The following is a 16,180-nucleotide window of genomic DNA, read 5'->3' as shown; positions in this document are numbered from 1 at the left end:
GAAGTTTGCAAGCAGGTAACATATTAATATTTCCATCATAAATAATTCAAACAAACCTCAACCTAGTCTTTTTTTTCCAGCCCTCAGAAATTCCCTGTTAGTCTATTTGGAATTAAATTGTAAGATAGCATTATTTTTACCAGACAACTCTGAGACCTCACTGTGCTGTTAACTGAGATCCATGCGACCAGCCCACCCTGGAGTAACATTATACCAGCACTGCTTTGGCAGAAGAGGGACTGACAAGGGCGACAGCCACCTTGAATTTGGGGAGTTGTTTTCTAAAGCTATGTTTCTTTTTAAGGATGAGGACTAAAGTATTTATGGGAAACTAGAGAAGCAGCTTTGCATTTGTTTACACTGTTACACTCCAGGAAAATTTTATTTGGGAAGAATATAATCCATGGCTATTTAAGAGAAAGAAGAAATTGTATATATATTTTCATACTTAATATGTTGTTAATGCTACAGCACAGGCCCAATGCTAATATGTGAGAATGGAAGACTGAAAAGATTTATGGATCTTTTTAATCTGAAGGATGGAAGGAAAGGCTTAAAGGCACAGCCAGGGAGAAGCATCTGGTGATTATATATGGCATGCAACATGAGATCTGGTATAAGCAAGGATCAGTTTGAAGGTCCAGTCTGTCATGTGAGAGGATAGTTAGAAAAAAGTGTAATTTTCATATTCCTGAACTCAGCTGAGTCTGGCTTAGATTCTTATGACAATCCTAATACACTATTTTTAAAAGTACATTGCAATGAGAAAAAGAGATTTAGAATTAAGAGTTTTGTAGTCAGGATATATTATTTTTCTATAAGTTTTATAAAAGTTTTTAATACTCTTTAATAGATATTTTGCTATTGCAGGATAAAAGTAATAAACTTGATTTGATTAAGGGACAAACATACCTAAGCATCACTGAACAATATTTAAGACTGTACTAACATTGTTTTCCTACAAATGTCATAACCGACTAGCATGTCACATGTCATAACCACTAGCAGTTACAAAAAAGGCAAGCCCAGTCAACAACCAGCTTTTTTACACATAGTAGCAATAAGTTTCTGCACTTAGACAGCGGAAAGATCTTTTCTACCTTAATTCAAAGTGCAGAGATCACCTTGCCACTAATAATGTTATTTGTACTCTGAGGGCAGAGTACAAATAATATTCCTTAATAGCCCATTGAATGATATCCTGACTATACTATTAAAACTTTTCATTGTCAGGAATTATTTTGATAGTTCCTGTGTATTTCCACAAACATTTATTGATGCAGTTTGATAACCTGATATTAAAAATCTAACACCACAATGTAAATATTTTGTGTTAAAATTAATGACTAATAATACATTTAGTAAATCAATTCATCATTTTCTTACTGAACATTTGTATTACATTTTCTAAATGTGTTACAGAAACAGTCTATGAAAATTATACTCCTATGAATGACGTAACAGAATGGGGTTTCATTTGTTGGGACACAGGGATATTTCCTCACTCCATCTGGATTCTTCTAAGGCTAGATGGGTAAATTAACATCAGACAGTTTAGTAGGAGAAAGGCCAAAATTTAATAACATACATATGGGGAATTCACGTGGTTGTAAATTTAAAAGAATAGTGGAGCAGACCAGGGATATTTATCCTGTTTTTAGGGACCTGGAGGGTCAAGGCGGTAGGGGAGAGGGGACAATACTTTACACAACATACAAGACTGGTTACTTCATCCTTACTCTGAGAGTAAAGAAGCTTACAACTCTATGATACAGCTCCTCCCCCTACAAAAGACCCATAATTCTTCTAGGTCATAAAAGGCAAACAATGATGGCATCTTCTTAGGATGTGACATCTCTTCTTTGATTAGGGAAAGGCAAAGGACTTAGGTAATGACAAAATCTCCTCAGCCTCAAGGGATTTCATTGCTCTTAGCTCAAAGGAGTCTGCATGCCAGAATGTGGTGCATATGAAGAGACCAGCTCTGAGAATCTTAGGATGGTCTGATTTGAGAACTTTCACATTATTATTTGCCAATAGTGAATATGTCCATTTAAAAAAATCTTTTTTATTTATTAGATTAAAATACTGTTTCACTTTTTATTTCTCTAAATTTTAGTGACATACTTTTTTTTTTCCACTTCTACTCAAAATATTTATTTTTTTCTGAATTAACTATTTCAGCTCTTTTTTTTTTTTTTTGCCATTCTTAAGGTTTGGTAGAAAGCATTCAGTCTTCTAACTAGCTTCTTAGTCATCAATTTTTTTTTTTTAAAGTTTTGTTTGTTGAATAAAGTAGGTTTACAACTTTGTATATGTGCCAGGGGTTAAGGTTCAAATCTTTTCCTGTGTTTTCTTCTATTTCTGTCTTTTTTAACAGTGTCTTACTGTTTTCATTAAGATTTTTATCTTTCCTTTTGTTGATATGATGAATTCATTGACTGATTTTTTGGGTGTTGAACCATCTCTGTGTCCTTGGAATACATCCCACTTAGTCATCATGTTTAATCCTTTTGATGTATTTTTGGATTTGGTTTGTTAAGATTTTGTTGAGAATTTTTACATCAATGTTTATCAGGGAAATTGGTTTGTAATTCTCTCTCGTATGTGTGATGTCTTTGTCAGGTTTTATACCGGCCTTATAAAGTGTGTTTGGAAGTTTTCCCTTTTTCTCTGTTTTTTGGAAGAGTCTGAGTAGAATAAATATTAGTTCCTATTTGAAGATTTGGTAGAACTCACTGAAACCATTTGGGCCTAGATTTTTGTTCTTTGGGAGATTTTTGATTATTGTTTCAATTTCCTTTTCTGTGATTTCTCTGCTAAGGTTTTCTTTCCTCCTGGCTCTTTCTTAGAGGATTGTATAATAGATTATGAAGAAGTTCTCCATGTCACCTAAGGTATGCAATTTGGTAGCACAGGTGCTCATAGTAATTTCTTATGATCTATATATCCAAAATGTCTATTATAATTACTCCTTTCATTTCTGATTCTTATTATTAATTTTTTTCTCTCTTGGTGAGTTTACCCAGAGGCTTGTCTATTTTCTTATTATTTTCAAATAACCAGCTGTTGGTTTCACTGATCCTTTGGACGGGCTTTGATTTCTAGTTTCATTTATTTCTGCTCTAGTGTTAGTTCCTTTTCCTGTTGATTTTTGCTTGTATTGGTTACATTTTTCTAATATTTTGAGGCGAGTAGTAAGGTTTTCATTTGAGCTATTTCTTGTGTGATGTGGCTCAGATTCTTATATACTTTTTTTCTTACTACTGCTTTTGCTGATCCCATAGGTCAGATAGTTTGGTTCATTATTTTTATTCATCTCCAGTTATTTTTCAGTTTCTTCTTTGATTTCTCTCTATCCAATGGTCATTCAGAAGTGTGTTTTTAATCATCACATATTAGAGGCTTTTCCTGCTTTATTTTTGTTGATTTTAGTTTGATACTATTGTGATCAGAGAAGATACCTGATAATGATTTCAATCATTATGAATTTGTTGATATTTGTTTTGTGGCCTACTATGAAGGTCCATTCTCCAGAACACCCTTGAGAATTTTTTTGTGTGTACTTGAGAAGGCTATGTACTCATTGTATTAGGAATGTAGTGTCCTATTAATGTCCATTAAACCATGTGGCCTAATCCCTCAGTTAAGGCTATGTTTCTTGGTTTATTTTTGTCTGGTTGGTCTGTCCATTGGTAAAAATGGAATATTAAATCCTCCAAAGATTGTTATGTTGCTGCTATTATCTGGTTTTTGGATTTGATAATTGTTGCTTTATATATTTTTGATGTCCCTTTGTCTGGTGTGCATATGTTGATGAGTTATGTTTTCCTGATGTATTGATCCTTTAATCATTATAAAGTGTACATCTCTATTTCTTATTACCTTTTATAATATAAGTGGAAATCTATTATCTGATATAAGTATGACTGACCCTGCCCTTTTCTGAGCCCCATTTGCTTTCCAACATTTTCCTTTACATCTGTGTTTATCTTTGGAATTCACATGAGTCACCTGGAAACAAAAGAAGGTAGTGTTTTGTTTTTTGATCCATCTGTCCTCTCTGTGTCTTTTGATTGATGAATACAGTTCATTTACATTTTGGGTGATTATTGATATGTGAAGATTTGTTATTACTATTGGTTTTACTTTTCAGGTTCTGTCTAGTTCCTTGTTCATTTCTTGGTGAAGTTCTGCTCTTTGATTTAGATAGGATAACCCCTTTCCATATGTCTTGTAGGGGTAGTCTGATGTTGGTAAACTTTCTCAGTTTCTTTATGTATGAGAAATCCTTTATTTTTTCTTCATATCTGAAGGAGAATCTTACAGTACATAATATTCCTGACTGGTAATTTTTCTCATTAAGTATTTTAAATACTTTGTTCCATTCTCTCCTTGGCTGTAGGGTTTCCTCCAAGAAAGCTGATGTCAGTCTTAGGGCATTTCTTGAAAGTATGTGTATCTGCTTTTGCCCCCTAGCCATCTTCAATATTCTTTCTTTCTCTCAAATTCTTTGTAGTTACAAAACTATGTTACTCAATGTAGTCTCACTACATATAGATAACCAGGTGTTCTTTTAGCTTCATGAACTTGTATATGTATTTCCTTCCCCAGGTTTGGGAAGTTGTTTTTTTTTTTTCTTATTTCTCTAAATGAATTCTCTCCCTCCTCTTTCTCTTTCCCTTCTAGGATACCCAGTTATCCTTATGTTGCCTTTCCTAAAGGAGCCAGATCCCCGAGTGTTCTTTCATACTTTTTTCTTCGTATTTCTCTTTCTTCTTCCACCTCTATTCTCCATGTATTGTGATCATCAAGGTTTGTGTCTCCATGTGGCCTAGTCTGTTTCCATAATTTGTGTAGAATTTTTTAGCTCTTCTATTTATTTTTTACATCCTGCAACTGCCTTATTATTGTTTGTCTATAGCTTCAGTTTCTAGTATGTTCATTCATTTGTATTTCTCAATTTTTTCCCTCTTTTTTCTGAATTTGCTGCATTTTCTTCCAGTTTACTTATCACGGCAGTTTTGAATTCTCTGTCTGATAGGAAGATTGGCGCTTCCATATATCTGTGGTTGGGTTCTGCAAAGTTGTTTTCTCCTTGTGGTGACAATGTTACCTTGAGGGCTCAAGTTGCCTTGTCTTATTTATTTGTCTGCATGTTTTGTTGCATTAGAGCTTCTCCTCTGGAATTCTGTATTTTCTAGCAGTAGCAAATTTTGTTCCCCTTCCAATGGTTTGTGGTTCTCCCTCTTGCAGAGATACTGAGCCTCACTTCTCTAGCTTCATTCTAGATGTGACTTCTCCCTCCAGGTGTTTAACCTCAGTATTCTCGAGGAAAGCGATGACTCAAGGATCTTTCCTGGCATCCATTTTCTCCCCTACTCCCTTAGCTCTTAACTTAAAGGTTACTATGTGATAGATCTTAGATCATCCACTCTCAGTTAGGGCTTTTGTTTGTTAGTGCTGAAAATCTAGCATAAACCCGTTTAAGGAAAGACTGATAAAACTAGACATTAGGAATACCCTGAATATAGCACATACCAACTCTTAAGATTTTCTTTTAGAGTTTTCATCTCTGCTTTTCTTTGCATGCTGGCTTAAGCTCCTAAACTGTGCATCTATTTTCTCCATGTAGAAGGAAAAGTGTTTTTTTTTTCGTAATGCCTAAGTTCCACTTCATACATGTACTGCCACCTGAAGAGACTGCCTGTTTTTCAAGTCCCCTCCAAAAAAGATAATCTTAGAGAATATCTCTGATGGATCCAGTTGAGGAGTGGGTCCTATGATTGGTTGAAATTCTAAAAGTGGAGTGGAAGGAAACAATTCCTTGCATAAAAGATAAATGATTTCCAGAGAGTCAATAGGGCAGCACCTGTTAGTGGGAATCACTTTTAAGGTATGTGTTTAGGATCAGGTATTGCAGGTATGTCAGTAATGAACAGGATAATGACTCTGGGATAAAATTAAAACTATTTTATCAAAAGGTTGTATTCTAGTAACCAAAATCTCTCAAAAGGAAGATATAAGTGGTGCCACTAATTTTTTAAATAAAAGTAGGCTTCCATTCAAAGGAAATTATGTACTTGTATCATAAATATATTTTAACCTGTTGTTGGTTTTCTAAATACTTGTCTGTTGGTAATTAGTAATGTTTCTGATCCTGTGCCTTCTCCTGTTGACATTCTTGAAATTATCATAGCATCTGACAATAAGTTAGGTTTCTTCTTCTAGGGCTTCACAAAGGATTATGACTTTTCTCTGCAAAACAAGAGTGTTTTGTTTTAGCAAATTTTACATGATTTATCTGATTATATACCTGAGCTCTCCAACCCTTACTCACTGTTTTATTGAAAAGTAATTTCAATTAAAATTAAATTGGTTATGCCAAAGGAGCAGTTACTGAAGTTACTTCTTATACTGGCAGTTGTATGTTAACTTCTGGAATCTATCTAACCCAAGAACTCTTGAAATGCTCTCCTATTGTTATTGACTTCTTTGTTGCAGTACTCTTACCCCTGGATATTTTGATGCCTTTGTCTGTCAGCTTATGGTAGGGTGCAATTCTGAATACCTCTCTGTCTCCATCGTTTTCAGATCCTAAGTTTGCCCATCTGTTATCTGAGATTGCTACAAAACCAGTTTGGGGGGAAGAATAAAATAAATGAATCTCTAGAACCAGGAGTTTTTTGTTTGTTTGTTTTGTTTTGCTTTGTTTTTGTAAAAAGTATAGGCTAGAGGTAGTATAATCCTCAGTGCTATGTTAAGTTTTGTGGAAAATTGAAAATTGAAAAGGAATTTTAAAATATTTTTCTTTAGAACATATTCATCATGAGTAGGATCAAAGTAAAAATAAGAAATACGCTTTTCAACTTGTTTTACAAGCCTTTGATTCTCACACAGTCCAATTTAATCAAGTTGGCTAAGGGAAAAACTGGGAAATAGATAAAGGTAATAAATGTGTTTTTCCTGTGGTTGCACTGGCAAGATGGTTATAATACAAGTCATCTAACTCCCAGTACAGGACTCTCTCCTTTAGAACATGCTGTTAGTCCCTCTATTTTCAGGAACGCCCTCTGACTAAACAACAGCATGTCCTCCCATCAACACAATGTTCACATTCTGTGTGGAGCTATGACTGTTAGAGAAAACATGTGCCTGCACAGTTCATGCTGTATTGCAATATTGTGTAAATTATTTATTTTATAAAGCTGGTACAATATATGCAGTAAATTTGAACATTAGTGCTTTTCCATGCATGCCATTTTAAATCACATTAGTTTGATTTGAAAGATGTGAGATAGACTTAGCACAGCCAGAAAAAGAATGAAGGAAAATGACCTAACTTCTTAAGGATTATTGTCAGACAACTTGAGATGCTGTTCATAGGTAGCATTCATTTGGGGTATATATTTTTAAATATATAAAAAGAAAAGTTTCTGTAAAAATGTTTTGTTTAATCCAGCAGTATACCATGTAAGCTTACACTGTCTAAGCTTATACATTCTCCCCCATGTACCAACCTTAGATGTGCTTACATGTAGTAAGACTATATATTTTTTTAAATACTGATTTTATTTTTATAACTTTTTATCAAAGTATAATATATGGAGAGAAAATTCACAAATAAATATGCATAAAATTAAATTAAATTTCATAATGTGACTCTGCACCCAGACCATGAAATGAAACATTCATATCCCCCCTTAGAAGTTCTTTTGTACCTCACTGTCAGTCACCTGAAAGGAACCTACTGTCTCGATTTCTAAATTCATTGTAGATTAAATGAATTATAGTAAGTTAATAATATGTTGACTAATAAGTGAAATCATATGGTATTTATCTTTTCATCTGGTTCCCTTCACTCAACACTATGCTTAGGAGGTGTGTTCATGCTGTGGGCAGCGACTGTTCACTCATCCACATTGCTGTTCAGTGTCCCAAGGCATCAATATATCACAAAGGGTTTACGTGTTCTGCTGTGGGTGGGCATCTGGGCTGTTTCCACTGGGGCTGCTCTAGAATACCAGCGCAGTCATGAACATTCTTGTGCCTGCCTTTTCGTGAACATATGATCACACTTCTGTTATATTCCAGGTGTAGAAATTTTGGGTCATGGTGTTATTCACCTTAGTAGTTTTAGTAAAATTTTACTGTTTACTCAAAGTAGTTATGTTAATTTACATTCCGGTTAGGAATGTTTGGAATTTCTTATTAATCTGTTAATTACAGCTTTTAATTTTTTTTCTTGTGCATAATAAGTCTTAGTGTTCTTTCCAAGCCAGGACCTAGGGATCTACTTTATTCCTTTTACATTTTTTTATATAGTGTTCCATAGGGCCATAGATTGTTTATTCCTCTAATATTAATTATGCAGGTTGTTTTCTTTTTCCTATTAAAAATACTTTGTAACTTCCAAATTTTAAAATATACCTACCATTTTATAATACCATTTATACTGCAAATGCATTTGACATGTATAAATTATTCAGTGTATAAGTGATTCTTTTCTTAACTTTTTATTTTGACATAATTTTAATCTTATAGAAAGTTAGAAAAATATTGTATATTTAGCATCCATCTCTTAATGTTAACTTCTTATACAACCCCATCATACAAATATAAAATGTTAATCACATGGCTAAGGTGTGTTGGTGAGTTATCTCCACTTTAAAGCTGTTCTTTTCCCCTCTGCAATTAGTAAGTATATTAATTACTTAACTCATTAAATAATTCTTTGTGAATATTCCAATAATTTGTTTCTCCTCAAACTTCCACCCTCTTTTAAGCAACCATCTGTAGACCTAGTCTGCAGTAGTTACCCTATGCTCTTCTACTGTTCTTTCCTTCATATTAATTAGAACCTCTTTGGGAGAAAACACTATCTCTTCTCACCCATTTATTTATCTGTTCAGTTATTGACTTATATCAGTATTAATATCACTTTTGTTTTGTGGGTTATAACCTAATACTATAGCTAGTATTGTTGCTCAACTGGTCCCATTTGGGCCATTGGGAGTTCTCCCTGCTTCTACCCTTTTAATGCCCCTGTGTTTCTTTGAGTGCTACTTTAATTTATGGCAACATAGAATGTTCTAGGCTCCTATGAAAATTGCCTTGCCCCAACCAGTCTTCCAATATGTCTTAGTGTATTGCTGAATGATATTGAGGAAAAAAAGAGCTGGGCATTGGAAATACTCACCACACTGGAATAGTGTTGTTTCTGAGCATTCATTATTTTTGTCATTTTTATTTCTCTAGGATCCAGACAACTGATTCATTGTTTTGTTAAATAAATGCATATAAAGCTATAATTTTTCCTCTGAATACTTTGACTTTATAGTGTTTCTATTATCCCTTCTATCTAAGTAGTTGATAATTTCCATTTTTATTTTCTCTTTGGTCCAAGGTTTATTAGGTGTATGCTTATATTTTCATGTCTGTAATTTTTTGACTACCTTTTTTTGGTTACTTTTTCATGAAATTTTATAGTGGGCAGTGAATGTGGATATATTATTTTTCCTCTTTTTAAGATTATATTAAAATTTCAATTGTGATGGATTATCTGGTTGACTTTTGTGACTATACTATGTTTTTGTGGAAAAAAAATTATTAGATATGATTCAAGTTAGACCACAATTAAGCTAATAATATTATTAAAATCAATATTTTTATTTGTTTATGTGTCATTGTGACCTTTACATTTCTGTGAGAAATATCTTACTACCTCCCATTCTGATTATTAATTTGTTCTCAGTGGATTTTAATAATCAAAACAATATCTTGAGGCTATGTTTTAACTGAACTCTGTGTGTATGTATCTGTTTGCGTGTATGAGAGAGAGAGATATGAAAACAGGGAGATTATATGAAAGTTGACTTATGGAATAATAATATTTATGTGCCATGACCCAAGTACTTCCCTTGCTTATTTCTGAAAACTTTGGAAAAGAAGCTTACTAAATAGGTAGGAGATTGAGGAAGTCTCCTCTGGAAGAATAAGCAGATAAAAAAGAATGATCTCTGGGTACTATCAAAATTGCTGATTCCCCATTTGACCTCATAGTGAAACCCATTTAATATTTCATACATATGTATAAGAATAAGCTTATAGACAGCAACTCGGTGTTCCATTCATTCGTGTTTCAAGGGGGGAGTAGAATAATTAATAGCATAATTAACACAGATTGAAAAATTACAAAGATTTTATCATATGTGTTTCATTTGTCTTTTGTTTGTTTGCTAAAGCTACAGGTTGAAAATCCTACATTGCACACGGTTTTCAGTTTAGTTCAGTGTGATGTGCCATTTTCTTATATAACAATAATATTCTTCATATTAACAACAGCAGTGAAGTATAATGTAAATATTGGATAAAGAGGTTGAATTATAGCAGGACCACTAGTTGTAAGTAGCAGAACTAGATTTAATTGACTTGTAATTGAAATGATAATATCTAAATATTAAAATAAGAAACAATAGTATATAAATTTTACTTAGCAATACAGAGGTAAATGATGAAAGAAACAGGAAAAATATGAAAATAGTTCTTTTTAGGAGTGAAAATTAGAGTAAAAGCAAATAATTACTATTTGTTCTTAGAACTTATAGTAATATTTGGGGCTTGTCTGGTGGCACAGGGTTAAGTCTCAGCACTTTCAAGCTATCCCCAGCCAAGGAGCTGACCCACATGGCACAGCAGACCTTTCCAGTCTCGCCTGCTGTTCCCTTCAGCAGTATATTTTGATAGATCCTCCTATTCTGCTCCCTACCCTGCCTCTGGTGAATCCTTTCACTTCCTGCATCTCTGGCCTACACCTGAGCTCTTGTTGGCATCAACAAATAAAATCAATCTTTTAAATAAAGCACTTTTAGTAATATTTCACATTTTAGATTATGGGCATGTATTACTTTAGTAAAAATTATATTGACAGTTGTTTATTTCCATTTATATTAGTTTTTCAAACAATAATATATGTTCATTTTATAAATTCAAACTGTATACAAGATATAGAGTATAAGTGATGCCTCCTTTCATCACTGTTTGCATTTCCTCTACCTATCAGTTCCACACTCTTGCACAGAGATAATGGCAGCTTGATGTCTGTCTCACTATACTTTTCCTAAACATGCATTTAGCATACATAAAGGTACATAATTTTATTTTTTAAGTATATTTAAATTTTATTTTATGAGGGAACATTTAAACTTGTAATGTTTTTTGTTTATATTTTTAGAATTCAAGATACAAACATGCAGTTAAAAAGTCAACAAAATGAATTTCAGAGAGTTCAGAAAGAATTGACTCATCTGCAACACGAGTTAAAAATTCAACATAGGCAATCACAAGTCTTCAGGTAAAGTTATATTTGAGGAATTAATAATTATAAACATTGAAAAGTACATATAATACTATATAAACATGAAACATGTTTTAGTTTCTACATTTTGTGGAGTCGAAAAAGTGAAAAGAAATGCACTTTTTCCCCCAGACTGTCAAAACATAACAAAAATAATTTTTAGACTATGAACAATATACTGGTTATGGGTTGGGGGATGGGGAAGAAGAAGGAACTAGGGGAAGAAAGGTGACAGGGTGTTGGCTCCGGAGCTGTGGTGACAAGTGAGTGAACTGTGTGTATACGGAGGTGTGAAGTTGTACTCCCAGCATTATATGGTCATGTAAATGATTGGCAAATGAATTCAACTTGAGAGAAAGAATTCACTTCAATTACTATCTCAATATTTTACAAATAAAATTTAAAATGTCAAACATTGCTTCCTTATTTTACATTGACATTTTGAATGAGTGCATAGTAAATTACTCATTTCCCTCTTACCCAGTTTTCCATGGTGTAGGTGAAACTCTGATACATGGAGTGACATGAGAAGTAGTAGGCTAGTATCGAGAATAGCTTGTTATAGATAAATAGAAATTTGCATATAAGCTCTACCCAGATCTCTTATTCCTGAAATACGTGTGCACATGGAAGACACTAAGCAGCCCATCTATGGCTAAAGGAAAAGATATTTTAATTGTTATCTACCTCAGAGATGATAAATCTTACAGTTTGGCTTCAACAAAGTTAACTGCTTATTAAAGCCAAACAATACCAAAAATACCAATACTCTTTAGAGAAATACTTAACGCCTCAGAATCATTAAGAATTTCATCATTTTTTTTCTGATTTTTTTCAATTATTTCCTGGCTTTCCTTTGTTTCCTAGGCTTGACCACATAGTTCTTTTTACCTTATAACTTTTTAAAAAGAATCTTATTTAGATATAATTATACATTATAAAATACACTTACTTGATGTGGACAATAATTTTTATTAAACTTACTGAGTTGTGCAACTATTTTTTGTGTCTAGAAGAACTGGGGTATAGGCCAGAGGTGTGTTGGGTTGGGGGATGGATTCACCAGAGATAAAGTGGGGAGCAGAACAAGCAGATTTATTGAAATATGCTGCTAAGGGGAGCAGCAGGTGAGACAGCTGTGCCATGTGGGTCAATTCCCTGCCTGGGGATAGAAAGCAGGGGGTAGTGGTGTTAGTGCTGATTCTTACCTCCTAGGCCGCCAGGGAGATCCTGCTTTTTAAAATCACATCACATATGAGAACACTTGAGACATCCCCAAAAGATTCTTATGTCATCAATCTCAATTCTCACCACTAGATTTTCATTCTGGAGACTTCAGAGTCATATAACATGTGGTCTTTTACATTTAGCTTTCACTTATATGTTTGAAGTTTATCCATTTGGAATAGCAGGTACTTTGTTGCTTGTATTGCTGAATAATATTCCATTGTATAGAGGCACTACATTTTACTTATCCATTAATCAGTTAATAGTCAGTTTCCACTTATTGATGCTTGATAACACACTGCTATAATCATTCATATATGAGTCCTTCTTAGGTTTCATTTCGTTTTTTGAACAGCGGCCTAAGGATTTTAGCCTCTGTGTGAATGTTAGCATACTGTGCTCATCTGTGTACATGCTCTGTTGTCACCACCCAAACAAACCCTACCACTTTACATTTCCCTTTCTTTCCTGCCAACACATTGAGTGTTCTTGAAAACTGACACCAGCACCAACATTTTTTTCAATTCTGAAAGATCCTTTGCTACCAAATGTCTCCCCTGAGATAACCAGAGGCCTCCTTAACATGAAATACAGTGGACTCTGTTCAGCCTCTAGCTGAGTATTTAACAATAGACACCCTTACTTTTCTCTTTAATTCCTCTTATTTTGGGTTTTCTGATACTATCCTTTTGTATTTTCTTCTAAATACATGATTACTGTTCCCTCATCTCCTTTGAGGGTATTATTTTCCATTTCAGCCCCTGAAAAGCTAGTGTTTTATCCTAATTCTCACTTCTTCCTTCCTCCTACTGAGTGATCTGTTTCATTACTCACACCCTCAGTCAGCAGTGTCTGTTGAGCTCGTACTGTGTGATAGGCACTGTGCTAGGTGCTAGTGAGGGTGTGATGAAGGAGATACAGACCATCTCTATAGAGCTTAGTCTGCGTAGAGGGATAAACACTAACCAGGAAGTTATTCTCCTGACTTCAGTTATCATCTTCTTGTTGATGACATTCACCATATGTCTTCATCTTGCCTGATGATTAGGTAAATTTTAGCCAGAACTTTTGATGTAATAACAGATGAGATTAAAAAAAAAAAGGTGATTACTTTGAGCTGTGCATGTGATAAAGGAGAAGCATTGTATCCATCAATTCAAAGTCCTTATTATTACCCAGGGTTCACATTGCTGTGAGCCATGGTGTGCAGGGAGAATGCTGTCCTAAAATCTAAAACTCACATTGAGTCTCTGTTGCTAAATCACTTTGACCTAATTTTCTTCTTTAAGTGAATTTTAATTTTAAAAGATTAATAGGGTAAATGTATGAAAATAATTAGCTAGCTTCTTCTATAGTTAAAATAATAAAACAATGGAAAGGAATGGGGCTAACCACATATGTTAGTCTTCCTGGAATATTCCCAGTCTATATCTGTCTCCTCAGTGAAATGCAAAAGTTCTCTTGCCATCAAAAGTTCTCCATTTAGACAGTCATCGTATGTTCTCTGAAAAACCACTTTCGTTCCAAAAGAATATTTGTTATTATGTTTGCTATGTAAGGATTCTAACTTTCCTTTTATTACTTTACAGTCAAAGATTGGTGGAATACAAATATTTCTGGAACAAGACACTCTCATTACTTACTTTTACTAAAAGGGAGCTAAGCAGCATTAAAAATGAACTATATGATAATTTTCAAAACTGGACTTCACTGAAAGGAGAAGTTTTTCTACAAATTAAATCCATAAGTGAAGCAGCCTTGACAGGTTTGTTACATATTTTTAGAACATAATCATCTTTTTTTGGGCAAATGATACATTGTAAGTAATGAAATTTTATTGTAGGTGATACACTTACCATCAACTTTTAAAATTGTTATTTGTTGGTAGGTTAGATGACAATTGTGATTTATTTGATAACCATTATGATCTATTTGAAACATGAAATTCAGTAATTGTAGATCAATCTAAGGTAAGCTACTATACATTTATTTTGAACTATGGCCAAAAATCTGGTTATTCCTATAAAATGTGCCAACTTGTATTTTAAAACTTTTTCTTTTTTCAATGGATAAGCAACTCACATGTTGTATCAGCATTTCTACATATAAAGTCTAGATAAAAAACAACACTGGAGAGTGACAAAATTCAAGGAAGGTATGTCAAAAAAATGATAAAGGCGTAAGGCCTCCATGGTGGCTAAGGGCTAAGTCTCGGCGCTATCAGCTCTACAACCTGAGTTAGATCCCCAGCCAGGGAGATGACCCACATGGCAAAGCAAACCTCTTCTGTCTTGCCTTCTGCTCCCTTCAGCAGTGTATTTCAGCAGATCTGCCTGTTCTATTCCCCACTCTGTCCCTGGTGAATCCTCTCATTACCACCAACCTGCCAACACCCCAGTTCTTCTACACAAAAATTTAAAAATAAAAACAAAAGAGGCATAATCCTAGCTGGAAGAAGACAATGTAAAAAGGCTACATGTTATTTATGATGCCAACTTCATGGCGGTCTGGAAAAGGTAAAACTGAGAAAATAATGAAGAGGTCAGTGGTTGTCAGGGTGGGGGGGGAAGGACAAAGAGGCAAAGCTTGGAAGATATTGAGGGCAAGGAAACTATTGTATGATACTAATGGTGGATACGTGTCATTATAAGTTTCTGCAGACCCACTGAATGTATAACTCCTTGAGTGACCCCTTTTTGTGAACTGGATTTGGGGGTGATGTGACTGTCATGATGTATCATTGTAGCTTCATTGATTGTAACAAAGGTACAGCCACTCTGAGGAAGGGTGTTGATAGTTGAGGGGACTCTGCATATGTGGGGGCATGAGGAATATGGGAATTTTCTATACTTTGTGCTAAATTTTACTCTGAATCTCCAACTGATATTTACAGACGTTAATTAAAATTGTTTTTTAATTGTAAGAAGGAACAACAAAAGGTGAATTTCTGTGTTTCTTTGTTTTTTAAGGCTGTTAAGCTGAGCGCAGCATAAAGCCTATTCCACACAGAAACGTTTCAAACTCTGATAGCACTCTATAACTTGGAGCCCTGGAGAGTGGAGGAGAGAGAGAAAGTCTCTGAAAAGGGAAAGGATAACCCAGAAAAGAGAAGAAAGCAAATTTGCATATAAGCTCTACCCACATCTCATATTCCTGAAATCCGTGTGCACATGGTAGACACCAAGCAGCCCATCTATGGCTAAAGAAATTGATATTTTAACTTACCTACCTCAGAGGAGATAAATTTTACAGTTTGGGTTCAACCAAATTAACTGCTTATTAAAGCAAACAATACCAGAAATACCAATGCTCTTTAGAGAAACAAAACAAAAACTAGAGTCTGGGTAACATCCATATTATCCATGATACAGTCCAAAATTACTTGATCTGGGAAGAAGCAGAAAATAGAATCCATATTCATAAGAATAGACAGTCAAGAGAGATTTAACCCGAGTTGATCTAAATGATGTCATTAACTGGCCAGGATTTCATATCAGCTATTAACTATGTTCAATGATATTACAAAATAAATAAATAAACTAGTAATTAATGACAAGATTGAAATATTAGCCAAAAAACTGTCAAAGATGGAAATCC

The 16,180-nt window shown here is 34.1% G+C and overlaps 1 protein-coding gene across 1 annotated transcript in view; it reads left to right on the top strand.

Moving 5' to 3' along the window:
- The window catches only part of LEKR1 (leucine, glutamate and lysine rich 1), a 97,533-nt gene that overhangs the window by 12,422 nt on the left and 68,931 nt on the right, over positions 1–16,180 (top strand). The window contains exons 2-3 of the mRNA XM_012724838.1: positions 11,234–11,353; positions 14,173–14,348. Of these exons, the coding sequence (XP_012580292.1) occupies positions 11,234–11,353; positions 14,173–14,348 (296 nt within the window). The remainder of the gene's footprint in view (positions 1–11,233; positions 11,354–14,172; positions 14,349–16,180) is intronic.

Source organism: Condylura cristata, unplaced genomic scaffold (genome assembly GCF_000260355.1).
Source record: "Condylura cristata isolate star-nosed mole 26May11 unplaced genomic scaffold, ConCri1.0 scaffold00014, whole genome shotgun sequence".
Classification (NCBI taxonomy): Eukaryota; Metazoa; Chordata; class Mammalia; order Eulipotyphla; family Talpidae; genus Condylura; species Condylura cristata.
This window is presented reverse-complemented; position numbering and strand designations above follow the sequence as displayed.